Source organism: Ostrinia furnacalis, unplaced genomic scaffold (assembly GCF_004193835.3).
Source record: "Ostrinia furnacalis isolate ACB-3 unplaced genomic scaffold, ASM419383v2 OfSCF5820, whole genome shotgun sequence".
NCBI lineage: Eukaryota > Metazoa > Arthropoda > Insecta > Lepidoptera > Crambidae > Ostrinia > Ostrinia furnacalis.
The window spans coordinates 374,817-390,650 of record NW_021136059.1 but is presented as its reverse complement, the minus strand read 5'-3'; the positions used below and the strand labels follow the sequence as shown (position 1 = coordinate 390,650).

Here is a 15,834-nt window from a genome sequence, read left to right as displayed (position 1 = left end):
GTTGAATGAGTGAATAATTTATTTATTTATTTCTCTCACAACATATTAGGAAAAATATTTCGTATAATATATCTGTTAAACTTAGATTAGCATTGTGAAAGCTGGTGCCTATTGTAGATTTTAAGAAAATCTGTATTACAGATTTTGATGATGATGATGATTATGAATCCGATCAGAGCCAATGTCGTGATTCGCTCGCTTGTTTGTTTGCTGTTAGTTTTGTTTTGTTGTGGTGGCGAGTTTTCAAGTGCTTTGTTTTGAATTTGGTAAGTTTTATCTCGTTTTATGTCGTTATAACATAAGAGCGGGTAGTAAACATAAATAAAAATATTCAATATGACTGATAAAAGTATAATCAAGTTTAATCTAACCTTTAAATTTTTTTTTGGTTCGCAAATGCTATACGTAAACAAACATTAGCTAGGTAGTTAGTAATGACTATAGTCCATTTCATGGTGATAATATTATGAATTCAGAGTTTCAAAGTTCATTTTAGTATTTATCACCAAGGTATCCAAGTGGCAAGTACCTACAGTAGATACTAACTTACGTACTACCAATTTTGTTTTGAGAAATTATTAAGGTAAAAGACCCGACCATGGGACGGGTTATGTAGATTTCCTGAATAAAACGAGTAATTAAAAAATCTAGACTACAAATCCTTATTTTTCTTTTTTAATACATAATTTAATACCTTTAGTGTAAGAAGGCGCTTTATAAGTTAAATTTTAATGCAATTTAAATTCAAATTCAATTTTTTTATTGCATATTACACATTTTAAAGAGAAAACAATAAAGACTGACTGATTAAAATAACGTTTTCTTTATTTTTCCCTCAAAATTATAAGCCTTTTAAGGAAGTTTCGGTTTCGGTTTCGGTTTCGGCCGAAATAGACACCGTTGCCGAAATTCGTTTTCGGTTTCGGCTTCGGTCGTAAAACTAGTTTCGGTCGGACACTAATTTAGATACAGTCCACTTGTTCTTTGCTCCCCTTTTGCCCCCTTAACTATGATTTAACGTATAATTACGCTCATCCAGTATGTATGTGTGTATATTTCTTTGGCACGGTCTACAGTCTTCAAGATAGGGTAGAAGAAGATGAAAAAAAAATTCATCCCCACTTTGCATGTAGGTGAGCTACCCTAAAAAAATTTTTTTATCAAAATTTTATTTTACCGTTTTGTCGGCGTGATTAATATACATTATACATACCTCCACAAAATTACAGCTCTCTTGTGCCAATAGTTTCCAAGCAAAACCTCAGACAGACAGACGGACATAACGTAACTATAAGGATTCCTTGTCAGGACTACGGAACCCTAAAAATGACCTGATGATGACGAAAAAGAGCTTATCTATGAGCTTTAGTGTTCGGGATGACGATGATTCACCTTTATTCGACCTAGGCGCGTCAATGACATTCCTGATGAAGGCGATGAACTCATCTATGTCTCTCCTCAAGTCGGTCAGCAGATTGATGCCTTCTTCAGGCGTCGAGCACAGTTTGAAGTTCGCTGAGGCCACCTGAAATAATTTGAATTTGGAACCTGGTGATAAGGTCGAAAACCATCAATATTTTAGCGCTTAGCTCAGTGAGGGGCGATTTTGACATAATAATATTATGACGTGACAGAGTATACAATCTGAAGTCTCGCTGACATTTGACGTAACAACCACAGAAGCTCCCATACCTCAGAGACTGTCTGATTGAGTTAAGGTCATACCACACTTTTTTTTTATGCATAGCAAGGCAGGTATTTGACCACAATCGCACCTGATGTTAAGTGGGATGCAGTCTAGGATGGTACATATCTGCCCTGTAAGTACCTATTCACTCTCGCCTTGAAGAGGCCCGTATTATAGTTTTCGGGAAAGACAGCAGCAGGCAACGAATTCCAGTCCCTAGCAGTTCGCATTATAAAAGAGTCATCGAAACGCTTAGTGCGAGCTGGTGGAATGTCAACAACATAGGGATGGTACGCTAACCTGCGTCTGGTTCCCCGATGATGGAAGGGGGCTGGTGGAATTAATTCATGTAATTCTTTCGCACATTCTCCGAAGTGTAGCCTGTAGAAAACCGATAGGGATGCTACCTTACGGCGATGTTCAAGTTCCTAGAGCGCCGCTTCTACAAGGGTGGGGCTGTCGATAAGTCTTCTGGCACGCCTTTCCACCGAATCCAAAGCAGCCAAATGTTTCTTGGCAGAGCCGTCCCAGAGGTGGCAGCAGTATTCCATGCAAGGTCGGATCTGTGCTTTATAAAGCTGCAGCCTTTGCTTCTTGGAGAAGTAATAATAATAATAATAATTCTTTATTTCTCACCATAGAACACAAATATTAACAATTATAATTGTAGGTATATACAAAATGCAACTATAGCTATGGTGGGTTGACACCTGAACTAGGATGAATCCTGTATCTCAGGTTATCAACCCTCCACCCCATAAAATGGTCTTATGTTAAGCCAATTACAATATCCGATAAAAATTTAAAGAATTTACAATAATTGAATTTAAGAGGTAGATAACAAAAACGTCCGCAACCGGGCGTCCAGGTAAGTGGTGTATTCGAAAGTTAGTGTGTGGTACAAGTTATGGGTTGCTGACTATTTAACAATAAGTTGCTTAAGTAACAAATCAATGCACTTACTAACTAATAAACCTATGGTATATTGTGTTGTGTGGTTTTGTTGCGTTGGAATGTGTAGTGTGTGGTATGGTTTGTAAATGTAAAATAAATTATTGTTATAAAGATGTTTGTGACTAACAAGCGTTTGATGTGTGGATGTATTATGTCGGTTATGTGTCGTGAATTTATGTGGTGTAGTGTGTTTAGTGACAGTGTGTGATGTTGTGTGCATGAAAGAAAAGGATTTAATTTCATGGTAAGGGAAAAATATATTAAAATAACAATTACTGCAAAAGTAAGGAATATGTCAACCTGTTTAGGCAATCATTTTAAGTATATTTTCTGTTGCGTCATAACTAAGAGAAGTAAGAATATGTTTTAATTTTACCTTTAGACTCGTTCTGTTCATTTTATAAATTTGGTTTGTGTCACTAAAGTGTCTATACAGGGATGGTCCAGTATAGAATAGTTGTCGTCGTGCGAATATGGAGTTGAAAATAGTACTGCCTTGCCCTCGAGAGGATACCAAGGGAGAAGAGGATACCAACTTATCAACCCGGTAAGGGATCGTAACCGTATCAACTCGAGGCGGTCAATATTCTTTGTATGAAAATCCATACTGAAACGCGCACATCCGCACCGTAACGTAAACGCCTCGCCTTACAGTTGACAGCGCGCGAAAGGCGATATACAGTACCTTTCCGAGTTGTATGTCAGTCTTACTCAGTCAGTCAGTCAGTGCCAGAGGTATAGATGACCCACGCTGAACTGTCCCACCAAACTCAATGACAGGGGGGCGCTACCATCGTTCAACTACATGGTTTCCAACATGGTAAAAATCGAAACCAGCGATCCGGTATTGACGGTGGCGCCCCACTGTCAATGTCATGCATAGGACAGTTCAGTATTTTGGAACTATATAGGAGCGGCACGGGAGGATGTTTTATGTTACGTCACATGTCAGCAAAACTTCAGATTTATATGCTCTGTCACGTTATTATATGTCAAAATCACCCCTCCCGTGCCACTTATAATACAGGATGGATTTTTCATGATCATTTAAATATATTGATAGATTTTCGACATTATTATAATAAGGGTTCAAATTATGGTGGCAAAGTAAAGTTACATTAGCCACATGTTAATTCAAATTATAATGGAAAAGTTAACATAATTTACCTGCTTTAGAAATAAAAGATAAAACGACTTTCAACCTTAAGCTAAGCGAATAAGCTTCAAATTACTTACTTTAGTCGGAGGTGGTTCGAGTGACAGCAGCAGGTCAGTGTACAAACGTATTAGTTCCCCCAAAGGCGTGTCAGCTTTCAGTACGTTGGTTAGCCATTCCACCTGTAGAATACATAGGAAATTATACCTTATACAGTGGGAATAAGAATAGAATTAAGTGTAAAAATCTTCCTCGGAAATCTAACAGACATTTTATACTTATTCTATTTAAAAAAAACCGTATCAAAAACGTTGCGTAGTTTTAAATATCTAAGCATACATAGGCGGAAAGCGACTTTGTTTTATACTATGTACATATAGTCTGGTCCGTGAGCACGTAGAATTTTGTCCAATGACCCCAAGCTACACATCCTTATCGCTCGCGCGTAATTATGTTGCAATCGCGCTCGCACACTCACTGCGGGCGCCCGGCGCACAGTCGCGACAGCAATATAATTACGCGCGAGCGATAAGGATGGGTAGCTTGGGGTCATTGGACAAAATTCTACGTGCTCGGCGACCAGACTATACTCGCCTGCTTGTTAGCGTCTGCGGCGAGTAAATGTGTGAGCGCCGGCGAGCTGTGTGCCTCGAGCCGCCGCCAGCCCGCCGCCAGCCGCGCCGCCGCCGCTCGCGCCAGCAGCGCCGGGCCGGGCCGCCGGGACACGCCGGGGAGTGGCCACGGGCACAAGGGCGGGAGGGGGAGAGAGATAGGAAGATAGGGGGAGATAAAGAGGGAGAAAGAGAAAGAGAGAGAAGTGTCATACTACTTATGTGTCTATTAGAGCGAAAGAGAGAGGGGGAGAGAAACAGAGACAGATAAAGAGAGAGGAGTGTCTTACTACTTGTGTCTAAGAGCGAAAGAGAGAGAGGGGGAGAGAGAGGGAGAGAGGGAGAAAGAAAGAAAGAGGAGTGTCTTACTACTTATGTGTCTATAAATTACTATTTAAGCCAAGTAGCTGAGGGAGAGAGAGGAAGAGAGAGAGAGAGAGAGAGAGAGAAAGAAAGAGAGAAAGAGACGAGTGTCTTACTATTTATGTGTCTAAAAGAGTATCTTAGACACTGTCTATAAGGTGCTTGCTAGAAGTGTCTCCAAAGTACTCTGTTAGCCACTCGCCTGCTTGTTAGCGTCTGCAGTCATGATAGCTGCTCCTTGGACATTAAAGCCACTCCAGTTAAGGTCAGGTAAGGCCACTCAGGGCCACTCGCCTACTAGAAGTGTCTCTAAAGTACTCTATAAGGCCACTCGCCTGCTTGCTACTAGCGAGGGGGAGAGAGAAAGAGGTAGAAAGAGATAGAGAGAGACAGTGTGAGAAAGACACTCCTCAGGGCCACTCGACTCGACTTAAGTGTCTGTAAGGTTACTCTATTAGATGCTAGACCGACTCTAAAAGGCCACTCGCCTGCTTGTTAGCGTCTGCGGCCAGCAAATGTGTCAATGCCGGTGAGCTGTGCGCATCGAGCCGCCGCCAGCCCGCCGCCAGCCGCGCCGCCGCCGCTCGCGCCAGCAGCGCCGGGCCGGGCCGCCGGGACACGCCGGGGAGTGGCACGAGCACACGGGCGGGAGGGGGAGAGGGAGGGAGAGAAAAGAGACGAGTGTCTTACTATGACTATGATAAGACGACGAGCACAAGAGTGAAAGAGACTGAGGGGGAGAAAGAGAGGGATAGAGAGAGAGAAAGAGAGACGAGTGTCTTACTACTACTATTAACCCACTCTATAGGGCTAAAGCCCGGTCTCCGAGCACGTAGAACTTTGTCCAATGACCCCAAGCTACCCGTCCATAGCGCTCGCGCGTAATTATGTTGCTGTTGCGCTCGCACACCCGGGCGCCCGTCGCACAGTCGCGACAGCAATATAATTGGCGAGGGATAAGGATGGGCAGCTTGGGGTCATTGGATAAAATTCTACGTGCTCGGCAACCAGACTATACTCGCCTGCTTGTTAGCGTCTGCGGCGAGTAAATGTGTGAGCGCCGGCGAGCTGTGTGCATCGAGCCGCCGCCAGCCCGCCGCCAGCCGCGCCGCCGCCGCTCGTTCCATGGACCCCCGGGAGAGAAAGAGAGATGGGGAGAGAGAGAGAGGGAGAAAGATGAAGAGGGAGAGAAAAGAGACGAGTGTCTTACTATGATACGACGACGAGCATAAGAGCGAAAGAGAGAGAGGGAGAAAGAGAGAGAGAGAAAGAGGGAGAAAGAGACAGAGAGAGAGAAAGAGAGACCAGTGTCTTACTACTACTATTAACCTACTCTATAGGGCTAAAGTCCGGTCTCGGAGCACGTAGAATTTTGTCCAATGACCCCAAGCTACCCATCCATAGCGCTCTCGCGTAATTATGTCGCTGTTGCGCTCGCACACTCACTGCGGGCGCCCGTCGCACAGTCGCGACAGCAATATAATTACGCGCGAGCGATAAGGATGGGTAGCTTGGGGTCATTGGACAAAATTCCACGTGCTCGGCAACCAGACTATACTCGCCTGCTTGTTAGCGTCTGCAGCCAGCAAATGTGTGAGCGCCGGCGAGCTGTGTGCATCGAGCCGCCGCCAGCCCGCCGCCAGCCGCGCCGCCGCCGCTCTCCGCCAGCAGCGCCGAGCCGGGGCGCCGCGAGACATACCAGTTAGAAGGGACACGTAGACGGAGGTGCGGTCTGCGGGTAGACGAAGAAAAAAATCAATAAAAGTCCATCTTTGTTCTGAAAATAGGCTTCTAAAAAGCGCTTTTACAAGGCAATACGATGGCATCAAAACCTGTTCGATTTCCCCTACAATAGTAAAGGCTTCCACAGACCAAACGCGGGTCAGAAGCAGTGCGGGTCAGTTGCAGCGCGGCTGAGGCACACTGAACGCAGCGCAGTTTTAAAGCAGTTGCAACGCGGGCGGTTGTCAAAAATTTAAATATTCGAAAACCACTTTCAACGCACTGCTACCGCCCTGCGTCCGGTGTGTCATGCTAATATGGCCGCCATAGTAATACAACAGCGCGGGCCCGCGCTCGCGCCGCTTCTGTCCCGCACCCGCGCCGCCTCGTTTGTCGTTCGGCAGTTGCAGTTGCAGACATACTTCAAAGAGTTTCTTATATTACAACTTGCGCGGGCCCGCATTCAAACTGCGCTGCTACTGCCCTGCGTTTGGTCTGCCCAAGGCTTAAAGGTCACGCTACGAAAGCTCAGGCGAATACGGTACTCACAGGTATAATATTTGAATATATAGACACAACACATCACACATTCAAATTCAAATATAGAATATCCTAGCTACTTCGCTCTTGTTAAATGTGTGCAAGCGAGACAGAAAGTACTTGTGATTGTCAGACTACGCAAGACGTCAGCGCGGCCACTAGTCAGCAATGGATATACTCCAGTTATGAGATAGCCACTCCTCAGAAATGATATAGCTGCTCCTTAACCATGATAGCCACTCCTCAGAAATGATATAGCTGCTCCTTAACCATGATAGCCACTCCTCAGAAAAAGCGTAGTCTGGCTCTTCTTAAAGCCCTATTACGATTTCTGGTGCTTCTAAAGGCCCTTTTATGACTCTTACAAGACTTACCAGCGTCCATCTGTGTGAGTGCTTCAATAAAAGGCGGGGTTATGGCTGCCTCTAGCCTGTTGTATAGTGTTTCCAGCTGCAGACGTTTGCTCTCATAATCCGGGGCTTCGCTTAGCACCTGGGGAGAAATAAAATGTAATAAATTGAGATATCTTGAATACTATAATGCTGAGCTAGAGCTTAACTGATCAGGTTACGTCAAATGTCAGCAAGACTTCAGATTTGTATGCTCTGTTACGTCATAATATTATGTCAAAATCACCCCTCCATTCCATACTTTTTGTCTCATTTAAGGGCAACCGCTGCCTTCGACGAATTCTCGACATAATAATATACTGGCCCGAGAAAATCTCCAACGTCGAGCTATTGGAACGAAGTTCCGATCGACCAGCAGATCAAGCACCGCAAGTGGAACTGGATTGGCCACACTCTCCGAAGGGACCCCGATCACATCCCTAAGTAGGCTCTGGATTGGAATCCCCAAGGAAAACGCAAACGTGGTCGCCCCAGGCAAACTTGGCGGCGCACTGTAGCGGACGAGGCGAAGAGGATCGGCAAGACCTGGAGCGAGAACAAGCGAGAAGCTCAAGACCGAACGCGATGGAGGACTGTTGTGGACGCCCTCTGCCCCATCTAGGGGACATAGGACCATAAGTCAAGTAAGTCAAGGGCTACATAGACTGCGAATTTTGTAAATAAGATTTATTTTTTATTAAAAACATTTAATTTTGTGTGAAATCATAAAAAGTCGACTACTCTAAGTGGGACGAATCCACAATTTTTCGTTCTGAGTTAAGTTTCTGTTGAGTTTTTTAGGTGTATTTTAGCGGATCAGCACGTGGAGTTACAGTCTGGATCTCCACTCGGCTTACATTCTTCGCTCCGCTTCTCGGTATTGTATGAAACTAGCTCGCAACACTATCCACTGAAGCAGAACGGAATGGGATTTTAAAAAGGCAGCCTAAAGCTAAGCGTCCACTTGTCGGTATCGTACGCAATGGACGCATCGTACAAAACACATCGTATCGGATGTACGATGCGTACGATGCAGACGCATGTGGACATGTGGACGCACTAAGGTGGCGGTTCGCGTCAGACAAGATAACGAGACGGGAGACTGCTGCCCGTTTTCACCATCAATCCCTAATTTTAAAGTGACCCCTATGGGAACACTTAAAAGGAATTTTGTTTTCAAAGGGGTCACTTAAAAATTAGGGATTGGTGGTGAAAACGACCATTACTTGACTTAGGTTTCACTCTACTGTCTCTGTCTCGCTCGCGAACTAACGCACATTGCCCAAAGTCAAGTAACACTCACGGTCTTTCGTCTCGCACTTTTGTCTCTGGCACCGCTTTAAGAGCGCTTTCACATTAGGGCGTTAATAGCGCGACTGCAGCGCGGCAGCGGCGTTTTTATAATGTGAAGGCATGCATCCGCTGTCACAACGTATGAAATTTTCGGCAGCGCGTCTGTCGCGCGTTTGTCGCGCTGCTAAATCGCCTAAGGTCTCAGCCTCGAATTTAGCGGGGAGCGGCGGCGGCGCTTTAGCGGCGAAGTGTTGTGTTCGGGGTTGTGTTGTCGAGATATTTGTTTTTATTCGCAAACGAAATGTCTGAACAACGGCGACAATTTTATTTCGATTCAAATTTATTCCTAACGCTCCATTTATTGTGGGCAAAAGAAGGAGTGCGCTGCCCGCTCGTTGCCTGCTCCCGCGCCGCTGATTTCGAGAACCGGTCTATTTGATTTTACGCATAAGATCCTGCCGCTCCCGCGCCGCTACCGCCGCCGCCCCGCTGCCTGCTGAATTCGAGGCTGAGGCCTAAATGTGAAAGCGCTCCAAGACTCACCTCCAAGCTAGCTGTCATGGCCGCCACTCTCCCAGCTAACTCCTGTAGCTCATTACTTCTAGTCGGCACTCCTGCCTCCAAAACGTCTTCAAGCCACGCCGCTAACGCCGCCCACTTGTCGGCTTCACGGAGAGTCGACGCTGCATTCTGGAAAAATACAATAGTTATTTATAATAGTAAGATGGTACTTTGTTTCAGCCAAATGACGTCCACTGCTGGACAAAGGTCTCCCCCAAGGATTTCTTTCTTCCCGCGACCTTCGACCTTTCTAGTACTAAATCCTTGAAAATTATGGCAGTAGTGACTATTGTAGAACCAACCATAACTTTAAAGCCGATCCGGCTCGAAGGACCATCTTACACAAGATTCTATATGTAAAAGACTTTTGATTTGGAATAAAAAAAAGTTTTGTGGGTGAAGCAGAAGAAGGCAGCGCATCTGTCGCGCGTTTGTCGCGCTGCTTAGTCGACTAAATCTGAAAGGGCTCTTAGCAGTGGCGGATTTACAGTTTTGCCGCCCGTAGGCTAGGGTGGAGTTGGATCTTTATTTAACTTTTATCTTCTGAAATCGAGTAAGCGTCATCTGAAATCTGCCGCCCCTAGGCCGCGGCCTATACGGCCTATTGACAAATCCAAGACTGGCTCTAAGTGCTAATATTGTGAATTAGTGACCTCTAGCCGGCTCTTGAGCTGATCGGTCCTTTGCAGGCTCTCAATGGAGTGTCCAGTCTGTTCCTGCACGTCCCGCACCATCTGCTCCAGAGACAGGAGTCTCTGCTGTAGCAGCGCGCCTTCTAACTGGAGGGAAGACGCATCTTGAAGCACCCGAGGGATTGAGGTCACTATCTGGAAGAGGGTAATAAAAATGTGTACAGATTGCTATAGTCTGGTCTGCGAGCACAGAATTTTTAATTCGCTCGCGCGTAATTATATTGCTGTCGCGACTGTGCGACGGGCGGCCGCAGTGAGTGTGCGAGCACGACAGCAACATAATTACGCGCGAGCGATAAGGATGGGTAGCTTGGGGTCATTGGACATAATGGGGATGTTGCCTGGGTCAAAAAGCAAGAGTTTTAATTAGTCCGTCAGTTAACTTATCAAAAAATACTCTACACGTATTTTTCACTTTTTCAAACTAATGAAAAATTAAAGAGATAAAGCGCCCCAAAGTACATAAGAAGAGGCCCGTGACGTCAACGCTTGCTTAAAAATGCCGCACGTTGTGACGTCGTGCGCAACTTCAACGCACCATAACTATGTAATTATTTNACGGATTCGATTCTCGAAAAGTGTAACTTGTCTAGTTTACTAGACCCACTGATCACGTTCGAAGCTCCTGTGCGGCGCTAAACTCGTCACGACATGCAACGAGACAATCGGCCAACTATCCAGCCGCCGGATATCCGGCTATCCGGCCTAGCAGCTCGCCGGATATCCGGTATCCGGTATCCGGCCAAACAACTATCCGTTTCATCTCTAATATCAATTTTCTGACTTCACCATACCATTTATATGCGTATGTTAACATGGGCTAGTGTCGGCTCATATACCCATTTACCTAACATCCTGTAGAGCTAACTGCGCACCACGCTGGAATGAGACTCTCCCTCCCACTGTGGCGTCATGGCCGTCAGGTGCGCAGTTAACTCGACCAGTGGGTCTAGCTAGACAAAGTGCAAATTATAATCGCAAACCAGTCGAAAAGTGGTCAAAAGGCCTTTTTTTGTATGGAGTTTTGACGGATTCGATTTTCGATTCGATCAAAAAGTGCATTTTGTCTGGGGGGGCTGGTTGTATATTTTATGATTTTGTTATTCGTTTACCTCTTACAAGTTTACAGTCTAAGCTCTACTCTTCTGGACAAAGTGACTTTTTATTTCTCTTTTACCCCACTTTACTTTTGAGGTAAAATTGCGTACCTTTACTCTGCTGCTGTGATATAGAGTTCGAGCTTCGTAAGTCGTATATGACCCCCTTGGTTCCGATGGCAACGACGGTGTTCAAGATGGCTTCGTCGGGCCTGCAGCGCCGGTGCTTCGGCCCGTAGAGCGGTTGACCTGCGCGTATTAGGACTGCCTGGAATGTATTAATTTGTATGACTGATAGTAAGTACAAACCAGAAACATCTAATAAGCTATGATAAAAGAAAACAGTGAGTGACAACGAAACAGCTAACTTAGGGAAATGTAGTGAAAGTAGAAATGTAGTTGTAGTAAGCGACGACGAGTGTCACTACATTCAATTTGCACCTCAATCTATCTAATAAAAGCGAAAGGTCACTGAGTAATTGATTGACTGACTCACTCACTCATCATGAAATCTCAGAAACTACAAGGGCTAGGTGACTCAAATCTTGCATGGGGGTTCCTTTTAGAACGTAGATGCTCACTAAGAAGGGATTTTGCAAAATTCATACCCTAAGGGGGTAAAACAGGGTCCACGCGTACGAAGTCGCGAGTAAGTCTAAAACATAGGACAGTTACATTCAATATTTTTCTATGGTTTCACTGCAAGACTTAAAATACTCCTGACTTGACTTGCCACTTGATTTTCTGCTTTTAGTGTGGATCAATTGCAATAATTGTACTCTTGCACTCTTGCAATTGCCTTTTCAGTTAAACTAGAAGTAGTTAAACAATATAACTTACCCCATTATTATGCCTGTAAGAGAGCACAGGGAACCGTCCCCCTTGCCTGAAGGTGGCTGCTGCAGCTATCGTCTCATCGTCAATGTTCTTTGGAACCAAAACAGCTTTGCCGTAACTGTTGCACACCGAGTAGTTATGATTTACTCGGGATACGCGCCACTCTTCCGTTGCTAGAACCTTTGTGAACTCTCCTTCAATACTAAAAAGAAAGATTTATTCATAGTTTTTTTAACACTGATCATAACTGAAGGGACCACAAAAAATTCTGAATGTCACTTTTTGGAGCCAAATAAATTCAGAATGTACGTAGAGTATGGCAATTCATATCAGCTTTCAAGACATGGCAGCATGCCAAAGATGGAGACAATATCTATATATATAAAAGAAAGTCGTGTTAGTTACTCCACTTATAACTCAAGAACGGCTGAACCGATTTAGCTGAAAATTGTCAGGGAGGTAGTTTAGAGCCAGGAGAAGGACATAGGATAGTTTTTAACCCGTTCGAAAAAAAAATCTGCTTATTTATTGCCATTAAGGCGGAACAAAGTTCGCCGGGTCAGCTAGTTAATGATATTTTATGCCAAGTATAATATGCTCTCAACAATCATAATAGAATATCTCTTACAAGAGTTGTATTAATGCAGCTAGAGCTAGATTAGATACTAATACATCAAACATCTAGAATCTAGATATACATAAATCTTTAGGTAAACAAGCTTTGGTAGACTATTTGAAAGAAATAATAGTGGATATGGGCGTATACATGGACAGTCAAGAGATAGCCAAAATTTATAGAATTGGGCAGCGCTCAAATGAAAATCGACCGGTAGTGGTCACATTGACAACATCATGGAAGAAACATCTTATTCAAAAGAACAAATCTAACCTACCCCAAGGCATCTATCTAAAAGAAGACTTTCCAAAAGATGTTCTAGAAATCCGCAAAAATCTACAACCAAAGCTGGAGGAGGAAAGAAAGAAGGGAAATTTAGCATATCTGAAATACGATAAGTTAGTAGTAAAAGCCCCAAAAGATTCTAACCGAGAAAAAAGGAAAAGAGAAAAAGTAGAATCACCTGAAACACCTTCAACAAGCACCAGGAAGAAACAGATTACCGATAAACATGTAGATGAGCCACCTACACACAATACTCAAGGATTAGTAAAACCAAGCATACTTAATTATGTGGCACGAGGTAGAGCATCATCGGTGTCTGAGCCAAAAACTACAAAAAACTAAAAACTGCCTCCCACAACTGGAAACCGGATAAGACAAATCAAACAACACAACAAAATAAAATAAAAACAATCAGCACCCCAAGCCGGCTGGTCACCGTGGGGGAAGAAGACCGATACCCTCCGAAATATTTACCTCAGAAGCAAACACAAGTGCTTCAGACAACAAATCGCCAACAAAAAAACAACATACTACATATTGCTACCTTTAATACGCTTACACTAAAAAGCACAGAAAGCTTGTCAGAGTTGATATTGGCATTGGAAAGAATAAACTGGTCAATAATTGGACTATCCGAAGTTCGACGCCTAGGCGAAAGCATAGAAGATCATGGAGACTTCATTTTCACCTACAAAGGAGATACACCTGGACAATCCGGAACAGGATTCTTGGTCAAAAAAGAATTAAGCACACACATCGATGAATTTATTGGCATATCGGAACGTATTGTCATACTTAACTTGAAATTGCCCAGAAGGGAGGAAATGTGGTCGATTATACAAATTTACTCTCCAACTGAGCAATCCAGCAATGCAGAAATCGACGCTTTCTATGCTATGTTAACAAGGGCAATCAAAGATCATACCTACAATAACCTAATAGTGATGGGTGATTTTAATGCAAGAACGGGACGTAGAGAAAAGGAAGAAGCGATGATACTGGGTCCATTATTTTTTGATATTAAACATTACGGACTAAAAAAATTTTTTTAGGCAACTAGCCTATTCTATGTGCTCACAGACCAGGCTTTAGTTAAAGATGTCCAACGATGAACTGTCCCAGCTATGACATTGTCAGGAGGGTGCTACTATCAATACTGGAATAATAGTTTTTGATTTTTAACTGCGGCTGATGGGGCAGCAAGGTTCTGGAATAGAGGCCAAGTACTGGAAGCACCAAAGACATCGTAAAAGTAGCAGGGAAACGCTGGACGCAGGCCGCTAACAATCGATCAACGTGGAAAGCATTGGGGGAGGCCTATGTTCAGCAGTGGATGTCCTATGGCTGAAATGATGATAATGATGATAATCCTGAGGATTGTACAACAAACTTACTTGAGTAGTTGTCTCGTCCAGTGAATTTGTAAGCTGCTTCATGTACAGCTGTAGTCTGGTTACTGTGTTGTTGACGAATACCTGAAATTAATAAAATTCAAGTTAAAACATACAAAAATTGATTGTACATGAGTGTTTCGGCTTTTTTGTCATCTCGTGCGCCTCGAATAATCGCTCCTCTATGCCACAATGAAGAATAAGAATAACTGTTCAGGGAAAAGAACAAGAAATGGCGAAAAACTTATACAAATGGCATACGAGAACAACTTAAAAATACTTAATAGTATGTACAAAAGACGTAACAACAACAGATGGACATGGATATCCCCAGACGGGCGTTACAAAAATGAAATAGACTACATCCTTACCAACAAAAGCAAGCTTTTTCGGGATTGCAGAGTCGTTAACAGTCTCAACTTCAACAGCAACCACAGAATGATCAGAGCCAAATTATTACACACAGATTCTACAAAGAAAAATAGACCATTTAAGGTAAAACCGACTAAAACTATAATACCTGAAGCCACTAGCAAAATGGAAAAGGAACTAATAAACTTTATAGAAAATACAAAAGAACTAAATATCCAACACAAATACGACAAGTTTGAAGAGCTAATGAAAACACAGAAAACAACGGGAACAGCAAAGGAAAAGAAAACAGTAACATGGCTAACAGACGAAACTAAAGAAATGTTAAAAACCAGAGATGAACTAATATCTATGACTGGAAAGACAAGGATAATTAGAACTAAAATAAGGGACATCAGCAAAAGTATAAAATTACACATGAGGAAAGACAGGCAAAGATACAGATTCGAAATACTGGAAAGATGCATTCAGAAAACTGGAGGCACCAAAAGAGCAATCAAACAACTAAAAGAAAAAACAGACTGGATACCTAACCNAATATCTATGACTGGAAAGACAAGGATAATTAGAACTAAAATAAGGGACATCAGCAAAAGTATAAAATTACACATGAGGAAAGACAGGCAAAGATACAGATTCGAAATACTGGAAAGATGCATTCAGAAAACTGGAGGCACCAAAAGAGCAATCAAACAACTAAAAGAAAAAACAGACTGGATACCTAACCTCTATGACAAAAATATGAAACATAAAACAAGACGCCCAGAAATTATGTCAATAGCCACTAACTTTTTCCGAGACTTATACTCAAAGAAAAACTATAATAAACCAAAAACACTAGCAGGGGGAGAAGATGTACCAGACATATTAAACGCAGAGGTGAAAAAAGCTATTATGTCTCAAAAGAAAGACAAAGCTCCCGGGTCAGACGGTATCAATAATGAATTCCTCATAGCAAATATAGAACACCTTGTACCATCCCTTACGGACATTTTCAACGAAGTTCTACACAGTGAGACAATACCCGAGCAATGGTCAACATCAACCATAACACTACTACACAAAAAAGGAGACAAAAACAACATAAACAACTACAGACCTATCAGCCTAATGTCGAATATCNGAAGTGAAGTATGTGAGCGGCAAGGAAGCGGTGAGTGGCGGACGCGCCGCGCTTCAGGCCGCTTGCTATAAATAAACCGGTTTAAACTATGCGCGGGACGCGCGCCGCGCTTCAAGCCGATTGCCACTCTACACTATCGGTGTGC

At 43.3% G+C, this 15,834-nt stretch overlaps 1 protein-coding gene across 1 annotated transcript; it reads right to left on the bottom strand.

The window, feature by feature from the left end:
• Nucleotides 1-1,331: 1,331 nt before the first annotated feature.
• Nucleotides 1,332-15,558, bottom strand: LOC114361564 (conserved oligomeric Golgi complex subunit 7-like; the record flags this gene model as incomplete). The annotated part of the gene is made up of 8 exons (XM_028316637.1): nt 15,553-15,558; nt 14,198-14,278; nt 9,930-10,103; nt 9,259-9,405; nt 7,408-7,525; nt 6,334-6,503; nt 3,878-3,979; nt 1,332-1,525 (listed from the first exon to the last, which is right to left on the bottom strand). Coding segments are annotated over exons 1-8 (992 nt in total), but the record flags the coding sequence as incomplete, so codon positions are not given.
• Between the last annotated feature and the right edge of the window lie 276 nt (nt 15,559-15,834).